A 21,231-nucleotide genomic window follows, 5' to 3' on the forward strand; every position below is an offset into this window, starting at 1 on the left:
GCACTGGCCATATGGGACTATTAAAAGGTGAATGAGTCTTGCTGATCACTCCTTGGCTCTCCAGTTGACGAATTAGCTTATGGATGGGACTCAGAGAGTCTCGGTTGGTGCGATATTGCCGCCGGTGCACAGTTGTGGTAGCGATCGGCACTTGCTGTTCTTCAACCCTCAGCAACCCCACAACAGAAGGGTCCTCTGAGAGACCGGGCAAGGTAGACAACTGTTTAATGTCCTCTGTCTCCAAGGCAGCTATGCCAAAAGCCCAGCGGAACCCTTTTGGGTCCTTGAAATATCCTCTTCTAAGATAGTCTATGCCAAGGATGCACGGAGCATCCGGGCCAGTCACAATACGGTGCTTTTGCCACTCATTACCGGTTAGACTCACTTCAGCCTCCAATACAGTTAACTGCTGGGATCCCCCCGTCACACCATAAATACAGATGGGCTCTGGCCCTTTATAGCTTGATGGCATTAGAGTACATTGTGCACCGGTGTCTACCAAAGCCTTATACTTCTGTGCGTCTGACGTGCCAGGCCATCGAATCCACACAGTCCAATAAACTCGATTGTCCCTTTCCTCCCCCTGGCTGGAGGCAGGGCCCCTCTAGTCCTGGTCAGAATCTTCGTTTCTGTGTCTAAAGGACTGCCTGCTGGAAGTTGGAGCAGCAAACTTTTCAGAGAATTCCTTTTTCCCACTTGTTTTCCTTTGCAATTCACGTACCCGTGCCTCTAGGGTCGCAGTAGATTTTCCATCCCATTTTCTCATGTCCTCTCCATGGTCACGTAGGTAAAACCACAGGGTGGCGCGGTGTGTGTGCCCACCATATTGTCTTCCTTGCATAGATGAACGTTTACCCCTAATAGCTGAGACACTGGTTTGTACAGGTGGGGAGGAAAATAATCTCTCTTCAAGTTGGTGGATCTTTTCAGAAAGTTTCTCCAAAGTATTCTCTTTTAGCTGGTGGACACTGTTTCGTTCAGGTGGAGGGGAAGATAATCTTTCTTCAAGTTGGTGGATCTTTTCAGAAAGTTTCTCCAAAGCATTCTCTTTTAGCTGGTGGACACTGGTTCGTTCAGGTGGAGGGGAAGATAAATTCTCTTTAAGTTGGTGGACCTCTTCAGAGAGTTTCTCCACAGCCGAGACACAGGCCTGTAGGGAAGAGGAGAGGTTTCCTTCGTACTGCCGGAGTAATTTAGCCACTTCATTCACTGGGGGATTCTCCTCCGCTTTCCAGGCTATTATTGCCAATGAGCTGGCATATGATGATGGTGCACTCCGTACAAACTTCCGCCACATAGGTGGTGTACACTGGACTGCATCTGGATCTGCGGATGTTTGTGCGTCGTCTAGGGCCTTATAAATTACTTCCCGTACGGCCAATTCCCTCAGGTACTGAATTCCCTTCTCCATGGTGGTCCATTTGCCTGGTAGACATACAAGTTCTTCCTTGAAGGGATACCTTTCCTGCACAGCTGACAGGAGACGCCTCCAGAGACTGCGAGATCATGCTCCATCTCCAATTGCTTTGTCAATGCATGCGTCCCTAGCAAGGGATCCCAGCCGCCTGGCTTCCTTGCCCTCTAATTCCACATAATTGGCTCCCATGTCCCAGCACCGGAGCAGCCAGGTGACAAGCTGCTCACCTATACAGCGACCAAAATCTTTTCGCACATCTCGTAGCTCACGCTGGTATAGAGTCCGGGTAGTTACTGTTGATTTTTCGACATCCTCATCCTCATCTTCAGTCTCCTGCACCTTTGATGGCCCAGCCTCGTCTTCACTATGCCCAGACTTAGCAGAAGACTGTTTGCGTTGTAAACGACCTGAGCCTCTATACCATTTCTTCACCTTGTCTACAGGGGCAACTTGCACTGCTACAGCTCGTTTCTCTAATCCAGACACAGGGTCTGCCACAGGGGTTGGAATACCCTCTGCGGGGTCAACTTGCACTGCTACAGCTCGATTCTCTGACCCAGACACAGGGTCTGCCACAGGGGTTGGAATACCCTCTGCGGGGTCAACTTGCACTGCTACAGCTCGTTTCTCTGACCCAGCCACAGGAGTGGGAGCAGCTGCAGGAGCTGGAGCTGCTGCAGGGGCTGGAGTGGCTGCGGGAGCTGGAGCTGGAGCGGCTGCAGGGGCTGGAGCGGCTGCAGGAGCTGGAGCTGGAGCGGCTGCAGGAGCTGGAGCTGGAGCGGCTGCAGGAGCTGGAGCGGCTGCAGGAGCTGGAACTGGAGCGGCTGCAGGAGCTGCAGCTGGAGTGGCTGCAGGAGCTGGAGCTGTAACGGCTGCAGGAGCTGGAGCGGCTGCAGGAGCTGGAGCTGGAGCGGCTGCAGGAGCTGGAGCGGCTGCAGGTGGAACTGGAACGGCTGCAGGAGCTGCAGCTGGAGTGGCTGCAGGAGCTGGAGTGGCTGCAGGAGCTGGAGCTGGAGCGGCTGCAGGAGCTGGAACTGGAACGGCTGCAGGAGCTGCAGCTGGAGTGGCTGCAGGAGCTGGAGCGGCTGCAAGAGCTGGAACTGGAATGGCTGCAGGAGCAGGAGCGGCTGCAGGAGCTGGAGCTAGGTTGCTAGTAGCATCAATTGCAGCTCGATAGGCACAATTCAGACCCCAGCCCGCTACAGTGATTTGTGTCACTTTGGAACTGCCAGAGTCATGACACCTTTTTTTCAAGCATTCTGCCAGCTTTTTAGGATTTTGCAGTTGTTCAGGGGTGAATGTCCAAAACACTGGAGGTGACCACTGCTCTAGAAACCTGCCCATATCCTCCCACACTCCCTGCCACTCGCAACTATCCCGCCTCAAGACAGATCTCCGGATGAGATTCCTAAGTAGTTGTTTAACCCTCCACAAAACCTGAAGCGCATTCAGGAGACATAACAACAAGAGCAGGCTGGTCTGAGTATCCCAAGGATATTCAACATCTCGGAGAACCACCGTAACTAGCTCGGGGGATAAGAGGGTGGTGGTGAAGGAGAAAGGGAGAGTGAACAGGTAGGGAAACATGTCTTCCCCTGTCCCCTTCACAGATTGGCTCCCTAACGAAAACAGGCAATAGGTGTAATTGCTAATAATTTCCGAGATATGGGTTCCAAAGTATAGAGTCGACGTCAGTGCTGAGTACAAATACCAGGTTAAAGTCGTGACCAGATATTTCATCATTTCATAAGCCATTGTTACACCGCACAGTACCATAACAATCTTAAACCAGGGCCCGGAAAGGATAAACAGTGCAACAGGGAGCACATACAGAAAGTAACGCACCATAAAACTCAATTTGGAATGCAGGTACAGCAGACTGGAGATTAAGGCAATCAACATCGTGACTAGCAACTATTAAGCAGGTCCAATACTTATACCAATTTTAGTTTAACACACTCTGGTCAGATTTGTCGATATCTCAACCCTTCGTGCCCCACGTTGGGCGCCAAAAGGACTGTTGTGGTTTAACCCGGCTGGCAGCTAAACACCACACAGCCGTTCGCTCACCCTCCCCCCTCCCTCTCTGGGATGGGGGAGAGAAACGGGAAAGTGAAGCCGGTGAGTTGAGATAAAGACAGTTTATTAAGACAGGAATATAATAATATAAGGAATATAAGGAATATAATAATAACAATAATAATAATAATAGTGATAATGATAATAGTATTAACAATAATAATGTGTAAGAAAACAAGTGATGCACAATGCAATTGCTCACCACCCGCTGACCGATGCCCAGCCTATTCCCGAGCAGCCGGCCCCCCCACCCCGGCCAGCCACCCCTATATATTGTTTAGCATGACGTCAGATGGTATGGAATACCCCTTTGGCCAGTTTGGGTCAGCTGTCCTGGGTCTGTCCCCTCCCAGCTCCTGCTGCACCCCTAGCCTGCTCGCTGGCAGGACAGAGCGAGAAGCCAAAAAGTCCTTGGCCTGGTGTAAACACTGCTCTGCAACAATTAAAACATCAGCATGTTATCAGCGCTCTTCTCATCCTAATCCAAAACATAGCACCATACCAGCTACTATGAGCTACTTAACTCTGTCCTAACTGGAACCAGGACAGCCCGCCATTGCAATCACAAATAAAATAGCTTCACAGAAGATCCTGTCTGAAGAAAATTATTTGAGATTTTTCTCACACCCCTAACCAAGGTAAAAACCACCTTGCAAAACTCGGAAATGCTAGAGAATTTTACTAGAGGATTATCTGGAGTCCGCTTAATTCTGCGTGTGGTCTCAAGGGGCTTTGGCTTTGTGGGTCTTCAATAATAGTTACATTTGGAATTATTGCCTCCAGGGTGCAAGCTCCCTTCCATCCTAGGGGCAACATCTTCCTGGCCACATAGCCAGTACCACTCCTTGCCGTTCGGGACAGGCCATCCGGTTGCAGGATTCTCATTTGTATCTGGTGTGCATTATATATATTAGCATTCCCGTAGCTACCATATTCGGTACAGTATGGATTATTCCCTACTTCATGGATAATATTTCCACACCCAGGGTCAGTACTATTGCCCCCTGAGTTTTCTCTCAATGCTGTTTAAAAGACACCTTTGATAACACAGTATATTGTAGCCAGGATTATGTATAGGGAGCTCAACTTCAAAATCTATTCCTTCCCGGGACTCAGTATGATCTGTCATTTTTAGAAATCTAGAGAATCCAGACACAGTTGCTGCTGGAAATAGCAATCAGGGACAAGGCCTTCTCAGTCTTTCTAGGCATCTGGGTGCAAATCCAACAATTATTTCTAGATAGAACTCGAGAGATGTTCTGGATTAATTGGAAATGCTGATTTTTCCCTCCATCCTATCACTAATTCATTGAGAATAGGAATTACTAAGATAAACTTAAAATACATCATTTCTCTCTCTATATATATACCCCTACAATTATTAAGAAATAATAATTTCGAAAGACGATAAAAATCACAAACTAATAAGGATTCTTCTGGTGGGGATTAAATACCCCCCCTTCTCCCACTTTGTTGTGGTTTAACCCGGCTGGCAGCTAAACACCACACAGCCGTTCGCTCACCCTCCCCCCTCCCTCTCTGGGATGGGGGAGAGAAACGGGAAAGTGAAGCCGGTGAGTTGAGATAAAGACAGTTTATTAAGACAGGAATATAATAATAACAATAATAATAATAATAGTGATAATGATAATAGTATTAACAATAATAATGTGTAAGAAAACAAGTGATGCACAATGCAATTGCTCACCACCCGCTGACCGATGCCCAGCCTATTCCCGAGCAGCCGGCCCCCCCACCCCGGCCAGCCACCCCTATATATTGTTTAGCATGACGTCAGATGGTATGGAATACCCCTTTGGCCAGTTTGGGTCAGCTGTCCTGGGTCTGTCCCCTCCCAGCTCCTGCTGCACCCCCAGCCTGCTCGCTGGCAGGACAGAGCGAGAAGCCGAAAAGTCCTTGGCCTGGTGTAAACACTGCTCTGCAACAATTAAAACATCAGCATGTTATCAGCGCTCTTCTCATCCTAATCCAAAACATAGCACCCTACCAGCTACTATGAGCTACTTAACTCTGTCCTAACTGGAACCAGGACAGATATCCACCCCTTATTCCATACCATTTATGTCATGCTCAGGTTACACTCTGTCCAATACATTCTAATTAATCACCATTTTCATCTATGATATATAGCAATCATGGTAGTGATGACATACAGTATTATATAATAATTAACATACTACAATTCAACTCATGGGCTATTCTCACCCAGTATCAAATCCCCTTGAGGTACATACCGGACTTCCCCATTCTTTTGCATTACCCACCAAGTGCATCCAGGTCCCTGAGCAAAAGCAATTCCACGAATGGGTTTGCCTTTTCCTGAGGCAGGAGTAGCCCAGACTGTTTTACCCAGCATGTTTCTTACGTGCACTACAGGAACTTTATCCCCTTCTACAGTGCGTAACAGGTTTGATTGGGCAGGTCCAGCTCGGTTGGCAGATCCCCTGGTATTGACTAACCAGGTGGCCTTTGCCAAATGTGTATCCCAATTTTTGAATGTCCCAGCACCCATTGCTTTCAGTGTAGTCTTCAACAGTCCATTGTATCGTTCAACTTTTCCAGAGGCTGGTGCATGATAGGGGATGTGATACACCCACTCAATACCATGTTCTTTGGCCCAAGTGTCTATAAGGTTGTTTCGGAAATGAGTCCCGTTGTCTGACTCAATTCTCTCTGGGGTGCCATGTCGCCATAGGACTTGCTTTTCAAGGCCCAGGATAGTGTTCCGGGCGGTGGCATGGGGCACAGGATATGTTTCCAGCCATCCGGTGGTTGCTTCCACCATTGTAAGTACGTGGCGCTTGCCGTTGCGGGTTTGAGGGAGTGTGATGTAATCAATCTGCCAGGCCTCTCCATATTTATATTTCAGCCATCGTCCTCCATACCAAAGAGGTTTTGACCGTTTGGCTTGCTTGATTGCAGCACATGTTTCACAGTCATGAATAACCTGTGCTATAGTGTCCATGGTCAGGTCCACCCCTCGATCACGAGCCCATCTGTAGGTTGCATCTCTACCTTGATGGCCTGAGGTGTCATGGGCCCATCGGGCTATAAATAATTCACCTTTATGTTGCCAGTCCAGGTCCACCTGAGCCACTTCAATCTTAGCAGCCTGATCCACCTGCTGGTTGTTTTGATGTTCTTCAGTAGCCCGATTCTTGGGCACATGAGCATCTACATGGCGTACCTTTACAACCAGGTTCTCTACCCGGGCAGCAATATCTTGCCACAATGCCGCAGCCCAGATGGGCTTGCCCCTGCGCTGCCAGTTGTTCTGCTTCCATTGCTGTAACCACCCCCACAGGGCATTTGCTACCATCCATGAATCAGTATAGAGATAGAGAACTGGCCACTTTTCTCGTTCAGCAATATCTAAAGCCAGCTGAATGGCTTTCACTTCTGCAAACTGACTCGATTCACCTTCTCCCTCAGCAGCTTCTGCAACTCATCGTGTAGGACTCCATACAGCAGCTTTCCATCTCCGATGCTTTCCCACAATACGACAGGACCCGTCAGTGAACAAGGCATATTTCTTCTCATTTTCCGGTAGCTTGTTGTACAGTGGGGCTTCTTCAGCACGAACCACCTCCTCCTCTGATGATATCCCAAAGTATTTGCCTTCTGGCCAGTCCATAATCACCTCCAAGATTCCTGGGCGACTGGGGTTTCCTATTCGAGCCCGCTGAGTAATCAGTGCAACCCACTTGCTCCATGTAGCATCAGCTGCATGATGTGTAGAGGGGACCCTTCCTTTGAACATCCAGCCTAGTACCGGCAGTCGGGGTGCCAGGAGGAGCTGCGCTTCAGTACCGACCACTTCCGAAGCAGATCGAACTCCTTCATATGCTGCCAATATCTCCTTTTCAGTTGGAGTATAGCGGGCTTCAGATCCTCTGTATCCCCGACTCCAAAACCCCAGGGGTCGACCTCGAGTTTCCCCAGGTTCTTTCTGCCAGAGGCTCCAGGTGGGACCATTCTCCCCGGCTGCGGTGTAGAGCACATTCTTTACATCTGGTCCTGTTCGGACTGGCCCGAGGGCTACTGCATGAACTATTTCCTGCTTAATTTGTTCAAAGGCTTGTCGTTGCTCAGGGCCCCATTCAAAAGCATTCTTCTTACGGGTTACTTGGTAGAGCGGGTTTACAATCAGACTGTAATTTGGAATATGCATTCTCCAAAACCCCACGACACCTAGGAAAGTTTGTGTTTCTTTTTTGCTAGTTGGTGGAGACATAGCTGTTATCTTGTTGATCACATCCATTGGGATTTGACGGCGTCCATCTTGCCATTTTATTCCTAAAAACTGGATCTCTCGTGCAGGTCCTTTAACTTTATTCTGTTTTATGGCAAAACCGGCCTTCAGAAGGATTTGGACTATTTTCTTCCCTTTCTCGAAAACTTCTTCTGCAGTGTCACCCCACACAATGATGTCATCGATGTACTGCAGGTGTTCAGGAGCTTCCCCCTGCTCCAGCGCAGACTGGATCAGTCCATGGCAAATGGTAGGGCTGTGTTTCCACCCCTGGGGCAGCCGATTCCAAGTATATTGGACTCCCCTCCAAGTGAAAGCAAACTGTGGCCTGCACTGTGCTGCTAGAGGGATGGAGAAAAATGCATTAGCGATATCAATTGTGGCATACCACTTGGCTGCCTTTGATTCCAGTTCATACTGGAGTTCTAGCATGTCCGGCACTGCAGCACTCAGTGGTGGCGTGACTTCGTTCAGGCCACGATAGTCCACTGTTAGTCTCCACTCACCATTAGACTTTCGCACTGGCCATATGGGACTATTAAAAGGTGAATGAGTCTTGCTGATCACTCCTTGGCTCTCCAGTTGACGAATTAGCTTATGGATGGGACTCAGAGAGTCTCGGTTGGTGCGATATTGCCGCCGGTGCATAGTTGTGGTAGCGATCGGCACTTGCTGTTCTTCAACCCTCAGCAACCCCACAACAGAAGGGTCCTCTGAGAGACCGGGCAAGGTAGACAACTGTTTAATGTCCTCTGTCTCCAAGGCAGCTATGCCAAAAGCCCAGCGGAACCCTTTTGGGTCCTTGAAATATCCTCTTCTAAGATAGTCTATGCCAAGGATGCACGGAGCATCCGGGCCAGTCACAATACGGTGCTTTTGCCACTCATTACCGGTTAGACTCACTTCAGCCTCCAATACAGTTAACTGCTGGGATCCCCCCGTCACACCATAAATACAGATGGGCTCTGGCCCTTTATAGCTTGATGGCATTAGAGTACATTGTGCACCGGTGTCTACCAAAGCCTTATACTTCTGTGCGTCTGACGTGCCAGGCCATCGAATCCACACAGTCCAATAAACTCGATTGTCCCTTTCCTCCCCCTGGCTGGAGGCAGGGCCCCTCTAGTCCTGGTCAGAATCTTCGTTTCTGTGTCTAAAGGACTGCCTGCTGGAAGTTGGAGCAGCAAACTTTTCAGAGAATTCCTTTTTCCCACTTGTTTTCCTTTGCAATTCACGTACCCGTGCCTCTAGGGTCGCAGTAGATTTTCCATCCCATTTTCTCATGTCCTCTCCATGGTCACGTAGGTAAAACCACAGGGTGGCGCGGTGTGTGTGCCCACCATATTGTCTTCCTTGCATAGATGAACGTTTACCCCTAATAGCTGAGACACTGGTTTGTACAGGTGGGGAGGAAAATAATCTCTCTTCAAGTTGGTGGATCTTTTCAGAAAGTTTCTCCAAAGTATTCTCTTTTAGCTGGTGGACACTGTTTCGTTCAGGTGGAGGGGAAGATAATCTTTCTTCAAGTTGGTGGATCTTTTCAGAAAGTTTCTCCAAAGCATTCTCTTTTAGCTGGTGGACACTGGTTCGTTCAGGTGGAGGGGAAGATAAATTCTCTTTAAGTTGGTGGACCTCTTCAGAGAGTTTCTCCACAGCCGAGACACAGGCCTGTAGGGAAGAGGAGAGGTTTCCTTCGTACTGCCGGAGTAATTTAGCCACTTCATTCACTGGGGGATTCTCCTCCGCTTTCCAGGCTATTATTGCCAATGAGCTGGCATATGATGATGGTGCACTCCGTACAAACTTCCGCCACATAGGTGGTGTACACTGGACTGCATCTGGATCTGCGGATGTTTGTGCGTCGTCTAGGGCCTTATAAATTACTTCCTGTACGGCCAATTCCCTCAGGTACTGAATTCCCTTCTCCATGGTGGTCCATTTGCCTGGTAGACATACAAGTTCTTCCTTGAAGGGATACCTTTCCTGCACAGCTGACAGGAGACGCCTCCAGAGACTGCGAGATCATGCTCCATCTCCAATTGCTTTGTCAATGCATGCGTCCCTAGCAAGGGATCCCAGCCGCCTGGCTTCCTTGCCCTCTAATTCCACATAATTGGCTCCAGTGTCCCAGCACCGGAGCAGCCAGGTGACAAGCTGCTCACCTATACAGCGACCAAAATCTTTTCGCACATCTCGTAGCTCACGCTGGTATAGAGTCCGGGTAGTTACTGTTGATTTTTCGACATCCTCATCCTCATCTTCAGTCTCCTGCACCTTTGATGGCCCAGCCTCGTCTTCACTATGCCCAGACTTAGCAGAAGACTGTTTGCGTTGTAAACGACCTGAGCCTCTATACCATTTCTTCACCTTGTCTACAGGGGCAACTTGCACTGCTACAGCTCGTTTCTCTAATCCAGACACAGGGTCTGCCACAGGGGTTGGAATACCCTCTGCGGGGTCAACTTGCACTGCTACAGCTCGATTCTCTGACCCAGACACAGGGTCTGCCACAGGGGTTGGAATACCCTCTGCGGGGTCAACTTGCACTGCTACAGCTCGTTTCTCTGACCCAGCCACAGGAGTGGGAGCAGCTGCAGGAGCTGGAGCTGCTGCAGGGGCTGGAGTGGCTGCGGGAGCTGGAGCTGGAGCGGCTGCAGGGGCTGGAGCGGCTGCAGGAGCTGGAGCTGGAGCGGCTGCAGGAGCTGGAGCTGCTGCAGGGGCTGGAGTGGCTGCGGGAGCTGGAGCTGGAGCGGCTGCAGGAGCTGGAGCGGCTGCAGGAGCTGGAGCTGTAACGGCTGCAGGAGCTGGAGCTGGAGCAGCTGCAGGGGCTGGAGCGGCTGCAGGAGCTGGAGCAGCTGCAGGAGCTGGAACTGGAGCGGCTGCAGGAGCTGCAGCTGGAGTGGCTGCAGGAGCTGGAGCTGGAACGGCTGCAGGAGCTGGAGCGGCTGCAGGAGCTGGAGCTGGAGCGGCTGCAGGAGCTGGAACGGCTGCAGGAGCAGGAGCGGCTGCAGGAGCTGGAACTGGAACGGCTGCAGGAGCTGCAATTGGAGTGGCTGCAGGAGCTGGAGTGGCTGCAGGAGCTGGAGCTAGGTTGCTAGTAGCATCAATTGCAGCTCGATAGGCACAATTCAGACCCCAGCACGCTACAGTGATTTGTGTCACTTTGGAACTGCCAGAGTCATGACACCTTTTTTTCAAGCATTCTGCCAGCTTTTTAGGATTTTGCAGTTGTTCAGGGGTGAATGTCCAAAACACTGGAGGTGACCACTGCTCTAGAAACCTGCCCATATCCTCCCACACTCCCTGCCACTCGCAACTATCCCGCCTCAAGACAGATATCCGGATGAGATTCCTAAGTAGTTGTTTAACCCTCAACAAAACCTGAAGCGCATTCAGGAGACATAACAACATGAGCAGGCTGGTCTGAGTATCCCAAGGATATTCAACATCTCGGAGAACCACCGTAACTAGCTCGGGGGATAAGAGGGTGGTGGTGAAGGAGAAAGGGAGAGTGAACAGGTAGGGAAACATGTCTTCCCCTGTCCCCTTCACAGATTGGCTCCCTAACGAAAACAGGCAATAGGTGTAATTGCTAATAGTTTCCGAGATATGGTTTCCAAAGTATAGAGTCGACGTCAGTGCTGAGTACAAATACCAGGTTAAAGTCGTGACCAGATATTTCATCATTTCATAAGCCTTTGTTACACCGCACAGTACCATAACAATCTTAAACCAGGGCCCGGAAAGGATAAACAGTGCAACAGGGAGCACATACAGAAAGTAACGCACCATAAAACTCAATTTGGAATGCAGGTACAGCAGACTGGAGATTAAGGCAATCAACATCGTGACTAGCAACTATTAAGCAGGTCCAATACTTATACCAATTTTAGTTTAACACACTCTGGTCAGATTTGTCGATATCTCAACCCTTTGTGCCCCACGTTGGGCGCCAAAAGGACTGTTGTGGTTTAACCCGGCTGGCAGCTAAACACCACACAGCCGTTCGCTCACCCTCCCCCCTCCCTCTCTTGGATGGGGGAGAGAAACGGGAAAGTGAAGCCGGTGAGTTGAGATAAAGACAGTTTATTAAGACAGGAATATAATAATATAAGGAATATAAGGAATATAATAATAACAATAATAATAATAATAGTGATAATGATAATAGTATTAACAATAATAATGTGTAAGAAAACAAGTGATGCACAATGCAATTGCTCACCACCCGCTGACCGATGCCCAGCCTATTCCCGAGCAGCCGGCCCCCCCACCCCGGCCAGCCACCCCTATATATTGTTTAGCATGACGTCAGATGGTATGGAATACCCCTTTGGCCAGTTTGGGTCAGCTGTCCTGGGTCTGTCCCCTCCCAGCTCCTGCTGCACCCCCAGCCTGCTCGCTGGCAGGACAGAGCGAGAAGCCGAAAAGTCCTTGGCCTGGTGTAAACACTGCTCTGCAACAATTAAAACATCAGCATGTTATCAGCGCTCTTCTCATCCTAATCCAAAACATAGCACCCTACCAGCTACTATGAGCTACTTAACTCTGTCCTAACTGGAACCAGGACAGATATCCACCCCTTATTCCATACCATTTATGTCATGCTCAGGTTACACTCTGTCCAATACATTCTAATTTATCACCATTTTCATCTATGATATATAGCAATCATGGTAGTGATGACATACAGTATTATATAATAATTAACATACTACAATTCAACTCATGGGCTATTCTCACCCAGTATCAAATCCCCTTGAGGTACACACCGGACTTCCCCATTCTTTTGCATTACCCACCAAGTGCATCCAGGTCCCTGAGCAAAAGCAATTCCACGAATGGGTTTGCCTTTTCCTGAGGCAGGAGTAGCCCAGACTGTTTTACCCAGCATGTTTCTTACGTGCACTACAGGAACTTTATCCCCTTCTACAGTGCGTAACAGGTTTGATTGGGCAGGTCCAGCTCGGTTGGCAGATCCCCTGGTATTGACTAACCAGGTGGCCTTTGCCAAATGTGTATCCCAATTTTTGAATGTCCCAGCACCCATTGCTTTCAGTGTAGTCTTCAACAGTCCATTGTATCGTTCAACTTTTCCAGAGGCTGGTGCATGATAGGGGATGTGATACACCCACTCAATACCATGTTCTTTGGCCCAAGTGTCTATAAGGTTGTTTCGGAAATGAGTCCCGTTGTCTGACTCAATTCTCTCTGGGGTGCCATGTCGCCATAGGACTTGCTTTTCAAGGCCCAGGATAGTGTTCCGGGCGGTGGCATGGGGCACAGGATATGTTTCCAGCCATCCGGTGGTTGCTTCCACCATTGTAAGTACGTGGCGCTTGCCGTTGCGGGTTTGAGGGAGTGTGATGTAATCAATCTGCCAGGCCTCTCCATATTTATATTTCAGCCATCGTCCTCCATACCAAAGAGGTTTTGACCGTTTGGCTTGCTTGATTGCAGCACATGTTTCACAGTCATGAATAACCTGTGCTATAGTGTCCATGGTCAGGTCCACCCCTCGATCACGAGCCCATCTGTATGTTGCATCTCTACCTTGATGGCCTGAGGTGTCATGGGCCCATCGGGCTATAAATAATTCACCTTTATGTTGCCAGTCCAGGTCCACCTGAGCCACTTCAATCTTAGCAGCCTGATCCACCTGCTGGTTGTTTTGATGTTCTTCAGTAGCCCGATTCTTGGGCACATGAGCATCTACATGGCGTACCTTTACAACCAGGTTCTCTACCCGGGCAGCAATATCTTGCCACAATGCCGCAGCCCAGATGGGCTTGCCCCTGCGCTGCCAGTTGTTCTGCTTCCATTGCTGTAACCACCCCCACAGGGCATTTGCTACCATCCATGAATCAGTATAGAGATAGAGGACTGGCCACTTTTCTCGTTCAGGTGAAGGGGAAGATAATCTTTCTTCAAGTTGGTGGATCTTTTCAGAAAGTTTCTCCAAAGCATTCTCTTTTAGCTGGTGGACACTGGTTTGTTCAGGTGGAGGGGAAGATAAATTCTCTTTAAGTTGGTGGACCTCTTCAGAGAGTTTCTCCACAGCTGAGACACAGGCCTGTAGGGAAGAGGAGAGATTTCCTTCGTACTGCCGGAGTATTTTAGTCACTTCATTCACTGTGGGATTCTCCTCCGCTTTCCAGGCTATTATTGCCAATGAGCTGGCATATGATGATGGTGCACTCCGTACAAACTTCCGCCACATAGGTGGTGTACACTGGACTGCATCTGGATCTGCGGATGTTTGTGCGTCGTCTAGGTCCTTATAAATTACTTCCCGTACGGCCAATTCCCTCAGGTACTGAATTCCCTTCTCCATGGTGGTCCATTTGCCTGGTAGACATACAAGTTCTTCCTTGAAGGGATACCTTTCCTGCACAGCTGACAGGAGACGCCTCCAGAGACTGCGAGATCATGCTCCATCTCCAATTGCTTTGTCAATGCATGCGTCCCTAGCAAGGGATCCCAGCCGCCTGGCTTCCTTGCCCTCTAATTCCACATAATTGGCTCCCGTGTCCCAGCACCGGAGCAGCCAGGTGACAAGCTGCTCACCTATACAGCGACCAAAATCTTTTCGCACATCTCGTAGCTCACGCTGGTATAGAGTCTGGTTAGTTACTGTTGATTTTTCGACATCCTCATCCTCATCTTCAGTCTCCTGCACCTTTGATGGCCCAGCCTCGTCTTCACTATGCCCAGACTTAGCAGAAGACTGTCTGCATTCTAAACGACCTGAGCCTCTATACCATTTCTTCACCTTGTCTACAGGGGCAACTTGCACTGCTACAGCTCGTTTCTCTGACCCAGTCACAGGGTCTGCCACAGGGGTTGGAATACCCTCTGCGGGGTCAACTTGCACTGCTACAGCTCGTTTCTCTGACCCAGACACAGGAGTGGGAGCAGCTGCAGGATCTGGAGCTGCTGCATGGGCTGGAGCGGTTGCGGGAGCTGGAGCTGGAGCAGCTGCAGGGGCTGGAGCGGCTGCAGGAGCTGGAGCTGGAGCTGGAGCAGCTGCAGGGGCTGGAGCGGCTGCAGGAGCTGGAGCTGGAGCAGCTGCAGGGGCTGGAGCGGCTGCAGGAGCTGGAGCTGGAGCTGGAGCGGCTGCAGGGGCTGGAGCGGCTGCAGGAGCTGGAGCTGGAGCGGCTGCAGGAGCTGGAGCGGCTGCAGGGGCTGGAGCTGGAGCGGCTGCAGGAGCTGGAGCTGGAGCAGCTGCAGGAGCTGGAGTGGCTGCAGGAGCTGGAACTGGAGTGGCTGCAGGAGCTGGAGCTGGAGCTAGGTTGCTAGTAGCATCAATTGCAGCTCGATAGGCACAAGCCAGACCCCAGCACGCTACAGTGATTTGTGTCACTTTGGAACTGCCAGAGTCATGACACCTTTTTTTCAAGCATTCTGCCAGCTTTTTAGGATTTTGCAGTTGTTCAGGGGTGAATGTCCAAAACACTGGAGGTGACCACTGCTCTAGAAACCTGCCCATATCCTCCCACACTCCCTGCCACTTGCAACTATCCCGCCTCAAGACATGTCTCCGGATGAGATTCCTAAGTAGTTGTTTAACCCTCCACAAAACCTGAAGCGCATTCAGGAGACATAACAACAAGAGCAGGCTGGTCTGAGTATCCTAAGGATATTCAACATCTCGGAGAACCACCGTAACTAGCTCGGGGGATAAGAGGGTGGTGGTGAAGGAGAAAGGGAGAGTGAACAGGTAGGGAAACATGTCTTCCCCTGTCCCCTTCACAGATTGGCTCCCTAACGAAAACAGGCAATAGGTGTAATTGCTAATAATTTCCGAGATATGGGTTCCAAAGTATAGAGTCGACGTCAGTGCTGAGTACAAATACCAGGTTAAAGTCGTGACCAGATATTTCATCATTTCATAAGCCATTGTTACACCGCACAGTACCATACCAATCTTAAACCAGGGCCCGGAAAGGATAAACAGTGCAACAGGGAGCACATACAGAAAGTAACGCACCATAAAACTCAATTTGGAATGCAGGTACAGCAGACTGGAGATTAAGGCAATCAACATCGTGACTAGCAACTATTAAGCAGGTCCAATACTTATACCAATTTTAGTTTAACACACTCTGGTCAGATTTGTCGATATCTCAACCCTTCGTGCCCCACGTTGGGCGCCAAAAGGACTGTTGTGGTTTAACCCGGCTGGCAGCTAAACACCACACAGCCGTTCGCTCACCCTCCCCCCTCCCTCTCTGGGATGGGGGAGAGAAACGGGAAAGTGAAGCCGGTGAGTTGAGATAAAGACAGTTTATTAAGACCGGAATATAATAATAACAATAATAATAATAATAGTGATAATGATAATAGTATTAATAATAATAATGTGTAAGAAAACAAGTGATGCACAATGCAATTGCTCACCACCCGCTGACCGATGCCCAGCCTATCCCCGAGCAGCCCGGCCCCCACCCCGGCCAGCCACCCCTATATATTGTTTAGCATGACGTCAGATGGTATGGAATACCCCTTTGGCCAGTTTGGGTCAGCTGTCCTGGGTCTGTCCCCTCCCAGCTCCTGCTGCACCCCTAGCCTGCTCGCTGGCAGGACAGAGCGAGAAGCCGAAAAGTCCTTGGCCCGGTGTAAACACTGCTCTGCAACAATTAAAACATCAGCATGTTATCAGTGCTCTTCTCATCCTAATCCAAAACATAGCACCCTACCAGCTACTATGAGGGAAAATTAACTCTGTCCTAACTGGAACCAGGACAGGGACTTCACACTTGCTTTGCACTAAAAGTGTATCTCATTCACACTGCACACAAGAGTCTCCTCAAATCACCCCAACGCAATATACGGTAAAGTTTGCCTTACCTCGGTCCGTGCACGGACTTCCTGGTCCATGTTATCAGCAATTATCCCTGTACCTGTGCTATGTCTGTGCTGTGTCTGTGCTGTGTCTGTGGTGTGTCAGTGCTGGCCTCCCTTCTCCCCAGTCCTTTGCAGAGCCTGTCTTCAGATTAACAGTCTTGGTCCTTTGTCGGCCATACCAAGACAACCCACCACCCCCGACGGGACCACTGAAATCAGCGGGGTGCACCTTCCTGTCTGTGGTGGCAAGAACTCTCTGGGAGGCGACAAGATCCCGGACAAGCCCTCAAATTGTGAGAAAAATCTCAATAATTTTCTTCAGACAGGATCTTCTGTGAAGCTATTTTATTTGCGATTGCAATGGCGGGTGTCCTGCAAGCAGGAGCGCACAGTAAAAGTTTATCATAACTTTATATTCCCTATTACCCGACGCCTGATCACCTCCCCTGTTTCCTCATTGGCTGAGTACTACAGGTTCACAAGCTACTCGACGCTCCTCTATACCATATATGTACAATTTTATTTGACCAACCATTAATTTCTCCTTTTCCTTTTTTTTCCTTCTTCTCTCGTGACTAGAGGGCCCGTGATTTTTTTTTTACTGATTTAGTACTGCTCATCCTGTTTTTCTTAGCTATCCTCCTTATTTTGGGACAGTGGGACCTTCCCCTTATCTGCTTAACATACTCCCCACTGCTGTGCTGCACAATCACTTTTGAATATGCAAGGTTAGTGCAATTTTCCACTGCAAAAACACATTCTACATCAAAAACACAACTTTGTTTCTCACAACTGCAGTAAATAAATACTGGTGGAACAGTTAAGAAATAGATTATGTATCCTGAAATTGAGAATTTAATCCAGTACATTGTTTCTCTAGTTAACCAGGTGATATAAGCCTTTAAGTAGAAAGCTCTGGAAAACATTACTAATAGAAGACATAATATTTGAGAATATGAGTAGGTCAGTTAAATCCTGCAGTAACTTAAACAGTAACTGTTCTTATCCATATTCATTTTTGAACAAAATTAAGATTCTATTTACTTTCTATTGATCCACAAAATTCCTTGTGTGTTTATGGCAAGTAGTGCATTATAAAAACAACCAAGGAGAACACTGCATCATAGGATATAGTTATCTTATTTTTCCTAAAGGTTGTAAATATTGCAGGCAGCATATTAGATTTTCAGTTTATCAGTAACACTTTTTTTTTTAAAACAACTGGATTAGTTCTTATATACTTAATGAAAAGATGTTTATTAGAATAGGAGACTGTTTCCCAATAACTATCTCATTTTCTTAGCCTCCTTCAGGAAATGTGAAAATACCTGATGTACCCAGTACTCAGACAGCAATAATGAAACCAACGGAAGAACCACCTGCTTATGCACAAATTGCAAAGGTTTGTGTATAACTTTCAGGCACTAGAATGCTTTTAACTATAATTACACACTTCTTGAATAGTCTTTTATAAATAAGTGTTGCTTTCCTAATGATTTATGAAAATTAATACTGCCTTTTAGTAATCACTTATTTCATGAATTCATGCAATAGTAGGTCGGTCTTCATCCATAACTGGAGATGCTTAATTATAGAAAATAGACTTGGAATATTTATTTTTTGTTTGTATTTTTTATCAGTCTCTAACAATGCTTGTTTTGTTCAGGAGCATGCTTTGGCCCAGGCAGAACTGTTAAAGCGTCAAGAAGAACTGGAAAGAAAAGCAGATGAACTAGATCGCAGAGAAAGGGAAATGCAGAGTCTCAATCAGCAGAGGGGTATGCATGAAAAAAGTACTTTTTAAAATTGCAGAAATTTCACATTTTCTCAGAAACTGTTTTAGTTTTACAGTGACATTGTAAAGCAGATCAAAGAGGGTTTTTTATAATCTCTTCAGGAAGAGAAAAATGTGTCTCCTTTAGAACAGTGCATACAGTGAATAAAAACTGTCCTGTGCAAATTTTCAAAGCAAAAATATTTAAATGTGGCATTATTACATATTGTACTCTACTATCAGCTATTTTTATTCTGGGTTAATATCCAAGTAATACTATTGAATAGAAATGGAACATTTTGGGAAGAATTAAATGTAACTTCATAAATAACACCTCTGATTTATCTGCTGTCAGTATTGCTGTAGAAGAACTTTCCTGTTTTGAAATATTGGAACATACAGAGGTACAATTCCAGATTGCATAACTATTTAGTGATTCAAAAACCTCATGGAATTTTCTACCAGTCATATGGTAGGGGATTTGGGAGTGAGGAATTGGTATTCTTCTAAGGAAAAGAATCATGGTCCCTTCATTAAACCATTTTTATTTTCTTTGTATTATTTTTTCCAGTCTCTTTATTAAATCTTTGTACCTATTCTCCAAGATTATGATTTTTTGGTGATTTTTTTTCATTTCCTTCTCCATATATCGCCCTTCACCTAATTTCACTAATTTATATTGATGGTCTGGATTGATTACTTGTCTATTCCAGGCTTTACTGACAGTTTAATTACTTTCATCTATATCTTAGGGACTATAACTCTGATACCCAATACATGTTTCAGAATATTTTTAAATGGTATTTGCTCTGTTATTAAGTTCCAGTTGTTCACATCAAAGGGCTTGAAGAGTGCATGAAGAATCTAAAGGATTCTTTAGGAAGGCTGAACAGAGAAGAGAGAGCTCTTAAAGCTTTAAAGAGGATGTTAGGTTTTTACCAAATGACCGTGTAAAAGATGCTGCAAATCGGGAATTGTATGTTGTGACTGAGGAGAACAATATTCTTTTCCTTTTGATTTTTTTTTTCTTTTGCACAGTCATTTAAACTCCTTTCAAAACACTGTAGAAGCATATTGATCACAGGGCAAGGTCTTTTGCAATAGTACTCTAGTTATTTGCATTCAAGTTATGATGCTGGCTGCACACCTAGGACACTGTCATCGTATGCAACTGACCACAGTGCAAAGATCTCAAAGCTTGTGGGTCTGCTCAGCCCAGTGCAGAGTTCTCTCTGTTCAGGTCCCGTGCAGTATTGCACTTGAGCTGATTAGTGTGCTGCTTCCTATTTCATCTAGTTCATTTGGGCATGTCTGAAAAATACTAAGACTGTCTTTCAGTTTTAGTTGAAAATTTTGAAACCTGTTCCACCAAGGTAGAAAAGCACATCAAATACTACTCTCAAGTAATAACCTGAATTACTATATCTGAATTTTTCTGTGACTATCTTGAAACTTGCAACCCTGAGAAAAATAACTGTATACTGTGGAATAAAGATCTGAGTTGTTATCAGATATTTTTCATATAGTAGAATGAAAAGTACTTTTTAATATGGATGGGCATATCACTTGATTGCCTTTTGTATGGTCCCTCTAAACCCCCAGCTCTGAAAGAACTGGTAAAAATGTTCAGTTGAAGAGGCATAAAACTCAACAAATACTCAGTGTTTTGGACCTGTTTGGTCAGAACTGTCAGCTTCATTTTGTCTGGGTAAAGAAATAATTAAATAATGCAAGTATGTAAGGTTTGCAAGTTTTCTTAACAGGTGAACTGCTAGTAAAGCTATGTTTGAAGATAGAAATTGCAAGCAAACACTTATCAGAATTTAAAATAATTTTGCCTTTATGTTAGTCTCTAGTCAGCTCCACTTCTGCAATATGGTGGTAAACATATCTATTGCATCCAGCATTTTAAATGCTATGATATAGGTTTGTTGTAGTTATCTCATCTGAATCTCTGAATCTGCACTTGATATGGCTTACATTCGTCAGAATGTATACTCTAGCCTGTGAGTAGATCAGCATACAGGAAATCTTTGGTGTCTGATACTCTGCTGTCTTTTGTTGTGTTCTCACTCTGTCCCACAATTTATATCAAAATATATTGATGCTGTAGAGCATCTTCTGGTGTTGTAATTGAGACCATTTTAATAATTGCCTTTCTTTAGGCTTACAGGCTTTTAAGCAAAGCTTTGACTGTAAACTATATTGGGAACTAGTTCAAAGAGTTAGAGATATCCAGGTGTTACAAATATCAGGATTCCAAGGATGGAGAATGCCTTTCAACCCCTAGTCTTTGTGTTCCACAAAGTGAGCATATGAGTATGGTGGGAAATGTGCATTTAAAAGTCAAGGAACTCTGAGAAACTGATTTTCTGCGCAAATCTGACTGTTTTGTCAAAACTCTTTTCTTATTACTTTATAGGAACCATCAGATGCCTGCTTAGTCTTTTATATAGATAAAATATTGTACTTTCCTTGATCTGTCTGCATTTCATCCTATTTTATTTCTGAAGTTTGTGTGAGTATTGCTGATAAAACTCTTGGGTCTTGGTAGCCCAAGTTATCCATATGCTTGTGAAACTTATGTACATAAAACAATTTGAACAAGCCCAGATGTGTATCTCTTTCTAGTATACAGATGTTAAAACTGTATTATAAAGCTGGTGGGGTTTTGTTTGTTGTTTTTTTTTTATGATTTGCAGGTAGAAAAAATAACTGGCCACCTCTTCCTGAGAATTTTCCAGTGGGTCCATGTTTCTACCAGGACTTTTCTGTAGACATTCCTGTAGAATTCCAGAAGACAGTAAAGATTATGTACTATTTGTGGATGTGTAAGTACTT

At 46.7% G+C, this 21,231-nt stretch overlaps 1 protein-coding gene across 17 annotated transcripts in view; it reads left to right on the plus strand.

The window, feature by feature from the left end:
- LOC310888709 (secretory carrier-associated membrane protein 1-like) overlaps positions 1 to 21,231 on the plus strand; it is a 92,849-nt gene that overhangs the window by 31,546 nt on the left and 40,072 nt on the right. For 14 of the 17 annotated variants that reach the window (XR_014576077.1, XR_014576078.1, XR_014576079.1 and 11 more), the window contains exons 2-5: positions 16,742 to 16,909; positions 17,920 to 18,018; positions 18,283 to 18,394; positions 21,093 to 21,221. Coding sequence is in view for 14 of the 17 variants with exons in the window: in XM_083815683.1 (XP_083671809.1) it covers positions 16,742 to 16,909; positions 17,920 to 18,018; positions 18,283 to 18,394; positions 21,093 to 21,221 (508 nt within the window). In the remaining 3 variants the exon portion in view is untranslated. The remainder of the gene's footprint in view (positions 1 to 16,741; positions 16,910 to 17,919; positions 18,019 to 18,282; positions 18,395 to 21,092; positions 21,222 to 21,231) is intronic. The other 3 variants (XM_083815688.1, XM_083815685.1, XM_083815678.1) reach the window with 1 other exon arrangement.

The sequence above is a fragment of the Anser anser genome (assembly GCF_964211835.1).
Source record: "Anser anser genome assembly, chromosome: W".
NCBI lineage: Eukaryota > Metazoa > Chordata > Aves > Anseriformes > Anatidae > Anser > Anser anser.